At 35.5% G+C, this 13,198-nt stretch overlaps 2 protein-coding genes across 2 annotated transcripts in view; one reads left to right on the top strand and one right to left on the bottom strand.

Annotated features, from left to right (window-relative positions):
• LOC118430745 (carbohydrate sulfotransferase 11-like) overlaps window positions 1-13,198 on the top strand; it is a 246,314-nt gene that overhangs the window by 20,519 nt on the left and 212,597 nt on the right. The gene's annotated exons all lie outside the window — the stretch shown is intronic.
• On the bottom strand, window positions 3,944-5,054 carry LOC118430705 (glycoprotein 3-alpha-L-fucosyltransferase A-like). The gene has a single exon (XM_035841705.1). It carries the CDS (start codon window positions 4,961-4,963, stop codon window positions 3,971-3,973), a length of 993 nt encoding a protein of 330 aa, XP_035697598.1. The 5' UTR covers window positions 4,964-5,054; the 3' UTR covers window positions 3,944-3,970.

Below are 13,198 nucleotides of genomic sequence, written 5' to 3'. Positions count from 1 at the left end.
GGTCCGGCAAGAAAGGTTGTTCTTTGGACACAATTTTTTGGTAAACCGTATGAAATAAAACGATTCAATTGTCCCTCCTTAAAATCATGCATCTTCACAACCGACCGTAAGCAAGTTAAAGATGCTGACGCAGTTGTTTTCCACTTTTGGGATACACCGAAGGTTTACAACAGATCATTTATGCCGAGTATACGACTCCCTCATCAATATTGGATATGGTATGCGAAGGAAAGTCCAGAAAACAATCGATACGTCGATCTCACCTCCTACAGCGGTATCTACAACTGGACAATGACTTACAGAAACGACTCGGACGTCCCCGGTCCCCCTGGATCTCTTTATAAAAGCTATAACTTATTGAAGGAAGGACGGTTAAAGGAAAATTCGACTGAAAAGAAAGGTACTGTGGTATGGTTCGTCAGTAAATGCTACAAATTTTTCCATCGGCATATCTACGCTAAAGAACTATCAAAGCATATAAAAATTGACGTTTTTGGTGGTTGTGGAAGGCGTGTCTGTAGTCGTACCAACGGGACTTGCATGTCTGCTACAATTCAGCAGTACAAATTCTACCTAGCTTTTGAAAGTTACAGGTGCAAAGAATATATCACTGAGAAATTCTGGCATAATGCTCTGGTCAACGGCGTTGTGCCCATAGTGATAGGTCCACCCAAAAGTGACTATGAAAAATTTACCCCTCCAAATAGCTTTATTCACGTTGATGATTTTGAATCACCAAAGTCTTTGGCTCGATACATAAAGATGCTTGACAAAAATGATGATCTATACAACCGGTTCTTCATTTGGAGAACTAACCCCCCTAAAGCCATCCCAAAGATCCCAGGCCAATGGTGTGTTCTTTGTGAAAAGCTATTGAACAGTAGCCCGACTGAAAAAAAAGTTTATACAGACCTGGAGAGGTGGTGGAAAGGCAAAAAATTATGAGTTCTGCAAGCCTCTGGTGTTGAAAGAGAATATATTTGACGGGTTAAACCTGGTTCATTACGATTAAAGCTTCATTAAGTTTTAAATCTAAAAAGACATTTCAAAAGATACAATAAGTTACATTGTTGATAAAATAAAGCTATAAAAAGTTAGAAAAATGTCAAAACTATGGTATGACATCCGCGGTCCCATTGCGAAGTATTTGACTAATAATTCGTCGACCTTTTTAACGAAAAAATGACGGCCTAAACTCTTTATGTTTTTTTTTTAAAGAAAAACCCTTGTATCTGCCAAGAACACGAAAAGTTGGCATTTAACGATGCTCTGAGAAAACATCCAAATTGTTCCTTTTAGTTGATAACAGATCTTATTGCCAAGGAAAACATCGACAAAGCTAATCTCAAAGTCTACGGGGACAACCTCCCGATCTGGCGAGTCGTCTGTGAAGAAATTGGCTAAAAGCTGAAGACAACCTTTGTTTATATTTCCATGATGCCTGGAGTGGATATATCCGTATAAACCGAGCGGTATCATAGAGGATCTGCTGACCCGGATGATTCCACTGGGTTTAGTCTCCAAACCCAAGACTCAGTTGATATGAAACCCTTTAACGCTTGAGACCAGCCACATCCGACACCTTAAAAAAGAATGCAGAACGATTCCAGGTTACTTTTCCATCATCCAGTTAAGTAATTCCGAAACCTCCTGATTCAACCGGTACCTGTGCTAATATCCGCTACTGCGCCACGAACAGACTAAACTATGACAAGGAATCCAGACTGTCGGTGGGAAAGTAGCAACGGGCCAAGCAAGACTCTCTAGACTGACTAAACATGTGATAGTCTTTGAAATGATGTCTACATCAGTCCTGTTGTTTCCAATGTTTTGCATGTTTGGTAATTTTAGCGCTAGTTGTTCATGAATCATGAGACATAAAAGTTCTTGTAGGCCTCAAAATTCCATTCCCTGGTCAGAATAGGGTTAGGGCAAAATTGGTCCTTATGAATATTTTTGCATAACTTATGATAATGAGCTGGAATAAGCTACACCTTGCGATGTCACAACATTCCTCTTACATTGACGAAGTAATCTATGAACAATGATCATCGACAAGAATTGGAAATGAGATATTGAACAAAATGTTATGTGTTTGAGGGTTCAAGAAAATTAAGAAAAATAACCATACAGAGACTGCACACTTGCACTGTGTGCTACCTTGTGTGCTACATGTATTATTTAAAAATATATGGCATTGTACCTTGCTTTTACTATAATCTACATTTACAATGAATACACAAAGGCGTTCTTGACACATTTTATCTTGAATTGGATCACTCGTTGTTAGTACATGAAAGGCACAAAGAAATACATTATGGGGTAATTTTTTTGGCATGATAATATACACACCTTTAAATATTGCCATCAAGTAACTCCCATGACAGTTCATAAAAAAAGTAATCATATGATCACCTTATGTCCCTTAGATAGACATGTTGGATATTCAGCCATTTTTAAATTAATGAAAAGTAAGATATGTATTTTCTTATTGACTTTGCCGATGCTGTCTACTTTTGCAAACTCAAAATCGAACGTTTTTTAATTCTAATATTTCATCATTGACGTATTCAATTAAATACAATCACGCCACGGATGTCTTTGAAATTATTCAGTCTACAAGTAATAAAAAGCATTTTACTAACAATACACATCACTATAATTGCCTCCCCTGCTTACAGTATTTCGTTGTTTGTGGCAGTAAAGTAGGGTTGCGAAAACAAATTACGTGGACTAAGTCTATCCTAGGATACAATTGTGAATCACCAATAAAACTGTCAATCTCCCGCATTTGGAGTCTTTTTAACTACTATGACAGGTTCACGCTTACAGCACAAGGCTCAGATGACAATAACTGCTTAACGATTATCAAAATTCAGTAGTACACAAAGCTTTTTTTGTATACACTACATAAACTGATCAGTGCTGGATGATTGAAATGGGTTGAATTCAAGCCCAGTCTTATTTAGCTGAAGTGTGCATATAAATGACGTAGTATATTTTTATGTCATTGTATAATCTTCTCACATAATTTTAAATCCTAATCATCTGTATCTGCCCAGGTAAGAACACAAAACTATATCCCAGTACTCTAAATGATTGGTACAACGCTCTGCCTCTTCAAAATCAACTAAGGATTTTGTCTACTTCTTTTCTAGCTTATATGTATATATATATATATATATATATATATATATATATATATATATATATATAAATATATATATATATATATATATATATATATATATATATAGTGCAACGCCTAGCATAATGCTGGTTGTTATGAAGAAAGAGTAAATTTAGAGACTGCAGTTACAATAAAACCAAATATTTAAAACACTGTAAATTCTTACTCTTATCGTGTCTATCGCCGAAGTCTATGCAGTAACAAGGAGTTGTAATAACTATTAACTTTTGTTGCAATTATCCAAGTATTTTTGTTATATTTCTGTCTTTCTGACAATAGTTTTCTTAATAATATTAAAAAAAAAAACAAGCAGGAAAATGCAGCGGTCAGTCCTTAGAGGTAAGTTGATATACAGATTCTTTCCTGCCTTAGCTGCAATTACATACAATTAATCATATAGGTAGATTAGTATAAGTTTTGTTGCTTTGAGTCCTGCATATGTGCTATTTGTGCTATTTGTTTGTAGTTAATTTAGCTACTAACCCACTGGACGAGTTAGAACAAGATATCTGGTACGACCTTTTTGACTGATATTGAAAGAAAAGCTACCTTTTCTCGGCTACAAGGTCAACACACACTCGCCAATTAATTTTTCCCCTTTTAAGAAAATTGTCAGAAAATATAAAAAGACGGATAATAATGTCAAATTTACTATTTTCCTATGGTATTTAATAAAGATTTGTTGCAATAAATGTTACCCAGATAATTACACAAGTATAATAAAGGGGAATATTGGTAGTCTCATTTCAGTAATTACTTATGGTAAAAGTGGTAATTATCTTAATTGTCAGTTGTAAAATGTACCTCATGATATTCAACATCACTTACCGGTTCACATTCGTCGTTGTTCTCACCTCTGTACCATTTATCTAAGTTTGTATACATCTTTCTTGTATTAGGGCATATCCCCAACAGCTTTCTACATAAGTTGCACCAGACTCCATCATCCAAAGGGATATTTTTAGGGGGGTTAGTCTTCCATTTAAAGTAAGAATTGTACATCTCCGTATCCTTGTCAAGTAGCTTCAGATAATCTGCTAAAGCTTTTGGTGATTCAAAGTCATCCACGTGTATAAAAGAGTTTGGAGGAGTCAAGTACTCATAGTCTTTTTTGGGGGCTCCCAGCACAACTGGAACAACATTATTAGTAAGAGCATGCCTCCAATATTTTTCCGTTATATATTGTTTACACTTCATGTTTTCAAACGCAAGATAGAACTTGTATTGTCTAATGTGTCTCACTGTGCATTGAAAGTCTTGTTTTTCACAAACAATCCTTCCGCATTTACCAAAGATATCGACATGCAAATGCTTTACTAATTCCTGGGCATACAAAATACGATGAGCTCTCGATGAACATTTACTGATAAACCAGACGGCAAGCTTGGTTTTCCCTTTGGAATAGTCTGTGTTGGGATCAAGATCAGCATCCTTGAGTCTCTTGTATACCAAATGTTGAGATCCCCAGGCGCCGGACACGTCGGAGTCAGTCCTGTACGTAATAGTCCAGTTAAAAACACCGCTATACGAGTTCAAATTTATTGTAAGATAATTAGGGCATTCAGAAATCAGCCAGATCCAATGTTGATGTTGGGAACGTTTTTGTGGCATTTCTGACTCGAGGTACGTAAGTGGAAGTTGACTGTTTTCAAAGATAACAGCATCGGCTGTGTGAATATTTTCTGCGCTTGTTGTAAAGGTACACTGTGGCAGCGTGGGGCACAACTTGCCTTCCTTTCCCGGCATGTACACGTTCAAGTGTTTTTTCCACATTTTGGTCCAGAAAACGACTGTTTTGACCACATTTTCACCGACATGTCCGCCCTTTACTGAGTCATTCCAGACTGAATAAAACTTTGCATTGGAATCAACAGAAGGGTCAGCTGCTATATTCGCAACACATCTTGAAATGGGCTGCCTTGACAGTCCGTCCAAAGCATGTTTTGGAGTTGAATGGTACAAACTGAGGCTGTAAATACCAGTTTGTTCATGTGTTATGTACCACAATAGAAAAAAAGTGCCAAAAACTGATACTGCATAAAACTTATGTATGTGACGTCTCAGGATCATGTTTAATGTTTCTCTGGATATCACAACAGGAACAGCTCAATGCTTTCTGTAGACTTTGATAACTTTTAACCCCTTATACTTGCTGCAAGTTTGTATTCCAGGTTGTATTCTGTGGAATTCTGTGGAATTCGATTCACCTGGAACACAAAATAAAAATGTTATTATTTTGTTTCTTTATTCGACAGCGATAATCAGTGATACTCTTTCTCAACTAGTGGGCCAGTAAGCACACACGCACAGAAATAAACAAGTAGAGAAAGAGAAACATGCATGAAAGACCTTACCTTTTTTTCCAACTTAAGAAGGTGCTCTTAAAAAATTACATCTTAATATATACCGACCTTTGGTATCCACCAAATGGTTAAAGCTAAAACCCATCCATGCAAGACTGCTGAATCGTCAATCCAAGTTGTCGAAACTGCATTCTACATAATTGTCACACTGCATATAAAGGCTTTGGTAAACTTTGACCTGGGAATGAACAATATGGTTCAAGGGGTGTTCCCATGAATACTTAAATTCCATGAATACATGTAAATCATTTACCACTGAAATACTTAACTAAAAATAAACATGCCAAAACATACAAAAAAACGTACTAAAACATTTGAAACAAAAAAACAAAATATTGCTACACAATACGGTTGACATTTGTACATACATACATAAGCAGCAATATTTACCTCCATGGACATAGTAAACATACACTCAACAATAAATCCATATTTAGCTCTAGAGGAAGCTTTCAAAAGAAGTCGTATTTTACTAACATTGCACGAGATTACATCGTATCCATGTGGAAAATAACAGATATTTCCTTGTATTTTTTGCGACTACGGGTGAATCACACAAGGAATTTGTAGCAAATCCGAACGTCGGATACCGTTATTCGGAAAAACTGAAAAACATAGGGATTGTCAATGGATACGGAATCGTATTCTGTTTATATTTTTGCTAGAAATCCATGACAAATCTGAATATTCTGCGCTGCTATCTTACATTAAAAAAATCCGAAAACAAGGATTTTCCACGGATAGAGAGCCGAATACTGCCAGAACAGGCTTGGCAGTACAAGAGCACCTCCCTCCACCACTACAGACAGCATGGACGAACCAGGTACCTATGACAGCTAAGGCAGGTAAGAACCGTGCAGACAGTAAAGTGTCAATTCGTGTACCTGAAAAGCAAAGTTTGCTGTCCTTCTAGCAGATGGTTAAGAGAAAAAGCGCGATGATGCTATAGATATTGTCCTGTCGGCAAATGAGGAAAAATCCTCATGTTTTTGTGTATTGTTTTTTATGTATGTTTACCCGCATCAGCTTCGTCGGTATCCTCTTTATTGCGTTACTGTACACTTTGTTTATTGTCTACCCTGCGGAAATAATATGATTATTTATATTGATTATCTCCTGGCAGATCAGTGCAACTTTTTTTAGTTAGAATTAATGTGAATGCAAAGATATTTGTATGGAAATAATTCTCAGGCGATAAGAAATCATGATGCTTGGCCCCTTTTCTAAACGTTTCACTTATTTGACAATGTATGATAATGTTGGTTATTGCTTCTGGCTTTAGAATTTTTTGTAGATATAATTTTGTTGATATACTATGACCATTTTTTAGTTTGATCTCACACAGAGATGGCCATATACCTATCTTCGTAGAATCTGTTTATTTATAATTTGCTTACATATGATTTGTATTCTAGCATCATCTCCAGGTTACCTCTGCTTTCCTTTTTTTTCAGTATGGTGATTTGATTTGATTTGTATTGGTTTAGAATTCTGTCTAATATTCTTATGACCGTATTATTGAAAGCCATTTGGTCCAGGATTGACGGAGATGTATCACTTTGAAGATTTGATAGAGAAGAAGAAATTAGAAGAAAAGGGGAAATAATACAAATACAACATATTTCAACATACCCGAGGTATTCTTGAAATATAACAAGGGCTCGTTACTGAAACACAACCAGTAGATTTCTAGCGAGGACACGTCTGTAAGTCGATTCCTTCACATGCAAAGTACCCAATTACCATGTACTGATCTAGTGGCACGCGAGGGACAGGGATGATAGTTCACACCTATTCTTTGTTGATTAACGACTTTTCGTCGAGCTTTGTTTTAATACTTTTTTTAATAGTTTCATAATGCAGTTAAGCCGCATTTTTACCTTGTACCTTTTTTCAACCTCCTTGCTTGTACTGAGTTAGAGCTGCGTACCATGATTCTTTTACGTTCGAATTTCGAAATACAACTAACGTTACAAGGTATGTATGAAGACTGTATATTGTGCCCATTTAACTAGGATTGTCTGCAAGGTCGACGTCTCTCTTCCATTTGTTTCCTTTTCACTGACTAGTTGCGAATACATGTTTGTTAACCACACCGCCTGATCTGTAATGTTTTACCAATAAACTACCAGTATCACTTTAATATATTTCAACGAATACACAGAAATGGCATAAATAGATAGTATCTAGAAGGTTATTATGAAATGTACACAAGAAGGAAACCCTTATGAAATAAAAATTTTAACATGAACGACAGTATAAGTGATAAATATAGTGAAATATTATCGAAAAAAAAGAGAATACTCAAACTTGGATTCGAACTCGAGACCATCAGTTAAAAAGTCTATTCGTTAATCCACTACGCCACGATACTTATCTACATGTATAGGTGTGCTAATACAACTGAAATGACGGGGCGCGAGAAAATTGTTGCATGTCCATCATTTCCCAAATCTGAAGTTGTAAGATCTCTCTAGTCTCTTCACCTTTTGGTTATGAAGTAAACGTTTTAAACCGTTATAAAAAGAACAAGGAGGTTAAATAGATCAACTGTTATATAGATGAAACTCCCGCACAGTGCCTGCTTGGTGTGTGTTTATGACATTTACATGATAGACAGTGTGAGAATGGCCCGCCACTCGTTCGGGCTATTCACACCGTAGTAATTGTCGTTGACCTGTCCTCGCTAGAAAGTTACTGGGTGTGTTTTAGCAAACAAAGGGGGGGGGGCTCTTTTGACACCCCCCACCACCCACCCACCCCTTAGTAATTTCACAACAGCTTGGGTTCCGATCACCATATTGAAAGGGGATGATGTACTACTAAAGTTTTATATTTTTTTATTATTTTTGGTATCGTTCTGACTTAATATGACGTAATTATGACGTCATAATATCATATCTTGGCTGAAATCGTCTAAATATGAAATTTCAGCTATAGATACAGGTAATAAACAAAACGATGACCATAAAGGTTATATTATTGGTGTCTAAGTATGCCAAGTCTTTTGTTGCCAATAACGACGACACATACGCCTAAATGATGTTTGAAAATGACGTCATTTGTCCGCCATCTTGGATCGACAAGCTTGCATTTTCTAAAATACGAGGGTTTTTTTCACATATAACCCCAAAACCAAATAAAACTGGACCAAAAAGGTTCAAGTAATTGTATTATAATATAATTATAACAATTGTATAAAGAATTTGAGGGTATTTGAGTAAAAAAAAAAAGGATTTATCATTGAAAATCTCATTGTCCGGCATCTTGATTTTTGACCCATGACGTCATCAAATTAGCAAAAATTATGAATATTTAATTGAAATTGTAAGTTAATATTACATTACATGTTAATGATATAGATAAAAAGTTTGGTCTAGCAATAAAACCTTGAAATACCATAATTCAAACTGAAATTAGTAAATTTGGTAAAATATGCCTGTCAATAGCCCATTGCCATGGCAAAAGGGAAACATTACAAACTAATTTTTTGCAGTATTGTTGCCAACAATATTTTATGAAAAGTCACAAAGTTTTGTAGTCCTATTATACGTCGTTCGGCAGTTATACGACGTCAAAGTCGGCGCAGGCACTTTTAACACCCCCGGTCTAGATAGGGTTAAAAACTTATCGTATGACCACGAAACTTTCAGAAATGAATAAACTTGTAAAACCAAATCCTAAAAAAAGCTTTTGTGTCATTGTGACGACATTATTATGTCATTTAGCTAATAAGGGCGGCCATCTTAAATTTTGACCAATGACGTCGTAAAATTAGCATAAATTATAATTTTTGAACCATGAAAAATACATTGAATTTCATAGAATTTAATTGTTGTAAGAAAACAAGTTTATTTTACAAAAAAACATTAAATCGAAATTGGCGATTTTTCGCAAAAATATGCCTGACAGAATTCGGTTGCTATGGCAACCAACAAAAAATGATAAACTTACTTAATTGACATAAAAATTTTGCTAACAATGTTTTGTGATAAATTATCTCGTAGCTTTAGCACTAGCCGTTCATGAGTTATGCGACATAACAATTGCTGAAGGCCTCAAAATCCCCCTCTCTGGTCAGAATAGGTTCAGTGCAAAACGCAGTCCTTCTGATTATTTGCATAAATTTTGATGATGAGGTGGAATTAGCAACGCTTTAAGATCTCAAAATATTCCTCTTACATTGACGGAGCAATGTATGTACAATGATCACATATGATGATTGGAACTAAGTTTTTATGAACAAACATTTTGGGGTCCGTTTGACCCCACTCGGTCATTTTAGTCGCAAAAAAAGGTCGGGTGCTTGAGGCTCAAATCAACACTAACAACTTCAGATCATTAATTAAAGAAACTCATTACAAGCATATGAACAGAACAAAACAAAACATAAATAAACTTAGAAATGATAGATCTTTTATCATAGGAGTCAGAGGTCAGTTTGGATTCAGTTTGTTGAGGGCAAATTTTTGTTGGCCTGTTCGGCGTGTGTAGTTTGGTCTGTGTACATTTTGAGCCTGCCTGGTGTGATAGTTGTTTATTTGACTGTTCTAGTTAAAAGAGTACAAAGCTACGCGAAAAACCATGCAATTTGCTGTACACCATATTACATAAGTATTGAGTTCTCCGGTCCTGTAGATAGATTTCTATAGCAGCAAGAGTTTGAGGTACCTGTTGCATACGGTGTTTAAGTGCCAGCATTCCTGTTTTAACCTTGTCACCTTAAAATCATCCACTACTAGGAAAATTTAGGTTTAGAAGAGTCAAGCAGGTGCGGAATGGTACAGACAAGCGATAAGTTTCATTCATTACTTGAGGTAATTTTCATTTCTAAATTCTATTACCAGTTTTATACCATTATTAAATGAGGCCCTCAGCAATTGTTATGTCGCATAACTCATGAACGGCTAGTGCTAAAGCTACGAGATAATTTATCACAAAACATTGTTAGCAAAATTTTTATGTCAATTAAGTAAGTTTATCATTTTTTGTTGGTTGCCATAGCAACCGAATTCTGTCAGGCATATTTTTGCGAAAAATCGCCAATTTCGATTTAATGTTTTTTTGTAAAATAAACTTGTTTTCTTACAACAATTAAATTCTATGAAATTCAATGTATTTTTCATGGTTCAAAAATTATAATTTATGCTAATTTTACGACGTCATTGGTCAAAATTTAAGATGGCCGCCCTTATTAGCTAAATGACATAATAATGTCGTCACAATGACACAAAAGCTTTTTTTAGGATTTGGTTTTACAAGTTTATTCATTTCTGAAAGTTTCGTGGTCATACGATAAGTTTTTAACCCTATCTAGACCGGGGGTGTTAAAAGTGCCTGCGCCGACTTTGACGTCGTATAACTGCCGAACGACGTATAATAGGACTACAAAACTTTGTGACTTTTCATAAAATATTGTTGGCAACAATACTGCAAAAAATTAGTTTGTAATGTTTCCCTTTTGCCATGGCAATGGGCTATTGACAGGCATATTTTACCAAATTTACTAATTTCAGTTTGAATTATGGTATTTCAAGGTTTTATTGCTAGACCAAACTTTTTATCTATATCATTAACATGTAATGTAATATTAACTTACAATTTCAATTAAATATTCATAATTTTTGCTAATTTGATGACGTCATGGGTCAAAAATCAAGATGCCGGACAATGAGATTTTCAATGATAAATCCGTTTGTTCTTCAATCCAAGACCTTCTAATTCTCTATACAATTGTTATAATTATATTATAATACAATTACTTGAACCTTTTTTGTTCCAGTTTTATTGGTTTTGGGGTTATATGTGAAAAAAACCCTCGTATTTTAGAAAATGCAAGCTTGTCGATCCAAGATGGCGGACAAATGACGTCATTTTCAAACATCATTTAGGCGTCTGTGTCGTCGTTATTGGCAACAAAAGACTTGGCATACTTAGACACCAATAATATAACCTTTATGGTCATCGTTTTGTTTATTACCTGTATCTATAGCTGAAATTTCATATTTAGACGATTTCAGCCAAGATATGATATTATGACGTCATAATTACGTCATATTAAGTCAGAACGATACCAAAAATAATAAAAAAATATAAAACTTTAGTAGTACATCATCCCCTTTCAATATGGTGATCGGAACCCAAGCTGTTGTGAAATTACTAAGGGGTGGGTGGGTGGTGGGGGGTGTCAAAAGAGCCCCCCCCCCCTTTGTTTGCTAAAACACACCCAGTAACTTTCTAGCGAGGACAGGTCAACGACAATTACTACGGTGTGAATAGCCCGAACGAGTGGCGGGCCATTCTCACACTGTCTATCATGTAAATGTCATAAACACACACCAAGCAGGCACTGTGCGGGAGTTTCATCTATATAACAGTTGATCTATTTAACCTCCTTGTTCTTTTTATAACGGTTTAAAACGTTTACTTCATAACCAAAAGGTGAAGAGACTAGAGAGATCTTACAACTTCAGATTTGGGAAATGATGGACATGCAACAATTTTCACGCGCCCCGTCATTTCAGTTGTATTAGCACACCTATACATGTAGAAAAGTATCGTGGCGTAGTGGATTAACGAATAGACTTTTTAACTGATGGTCTCGAGTTCGAATCCAAGTTTGAGTATTCTCTTTTTTTTCGATAATATTTCACTATATTTATCACTTATACTGTCGTTCATGTTAAAATTTTTATTTCATAAGGGTTTCCTTCTTGTGTACATTTCATAATAACCTTCTAGATACTATCTATTTATGCCATTTCTGTGTATTCGTTGAAATATATTAAAGTGATACTGGTAGTTTATTGGTAAAACATTACAGATCAGGCGGTGTGGTTAACAAACATGTATTCGCAACTAGTCAGTGAAAAGGAAACAAATGGAAGAGAGACGTCGACCTTGCAGACAATCCTAGTTAAATGGGCACAATATACAGTCTTCATACATACCTTGTAACGTTAGTTGTATTTCGAAATTCGAACGTAAAAGAATCATGGTACGCAGCTCTAACTCAGTACAAGCAAGGAGGTTGAAAAAAGGTACAAGGTAAAAATGCGGCTTAACTGCATTATGAAACTATTAAAAAAAGTATTAAAACAAAGCTCGACGAAAAGTCGTTAATCAACAAAGAATAGGTGTGAACTATCATCCCTGTCCCTCGCGTGCCACTAGATCAGTACATGGTAATTGGGTACTTTGCATGTGAAGGAATCGACTTACAGACGTGTCCTCGCTAGAAATCTACTGGTTGTGTTTCAGTAACGAGCCCTTGTTATATTTCAAGAATACCTCGGGTATGTTGAAATATGTTGTATTTGTATTATTTCCCCTTTTCTTCTAATTTCTTCTTCTCTATCAAATCTTCAAAGTGATACATCTCCGTCAATCCTGGACCAAATGGCTTTCAATAATACGGTCATAAGAATATTAGACAGAATTCTAAACCAATACAAATCAAATCAAATCACCATACTGAAAAAAAAGGAAAGCAGAGGTAACCTGGAGATGATGCTAGAATACAAATCATATGTAAGCAAATTATAAATAAACAGATTCTACGAAGATAGGTATATGGCCATCTCTGTGTGAGATCAAACTAAAAAATGGTCATAGTATATCAACAAAATTATATCTACAAAAAATT

This window comes from Branchiostoma floridae, chromosome 1 (assembly GCF_000003815.2).
Source record: "Branchiostoma floridae strain S238N-H82 chromosome 1, Bfl_VNyyK, whole genome shotgun sequence".
Classification (NCBI taxonomy): Eukaryota; Metazoa; Chordata; class Leptocardii; order Amphioxiformes; family Branchiostomatidae; genus Branchiostoma; species Branchiostoma floridae.
The sequence above is the reverse complement of the archived record's forward strand: the minus strand, read 5'-3'. Positions and strand labels throughout refer to the sequence as shown.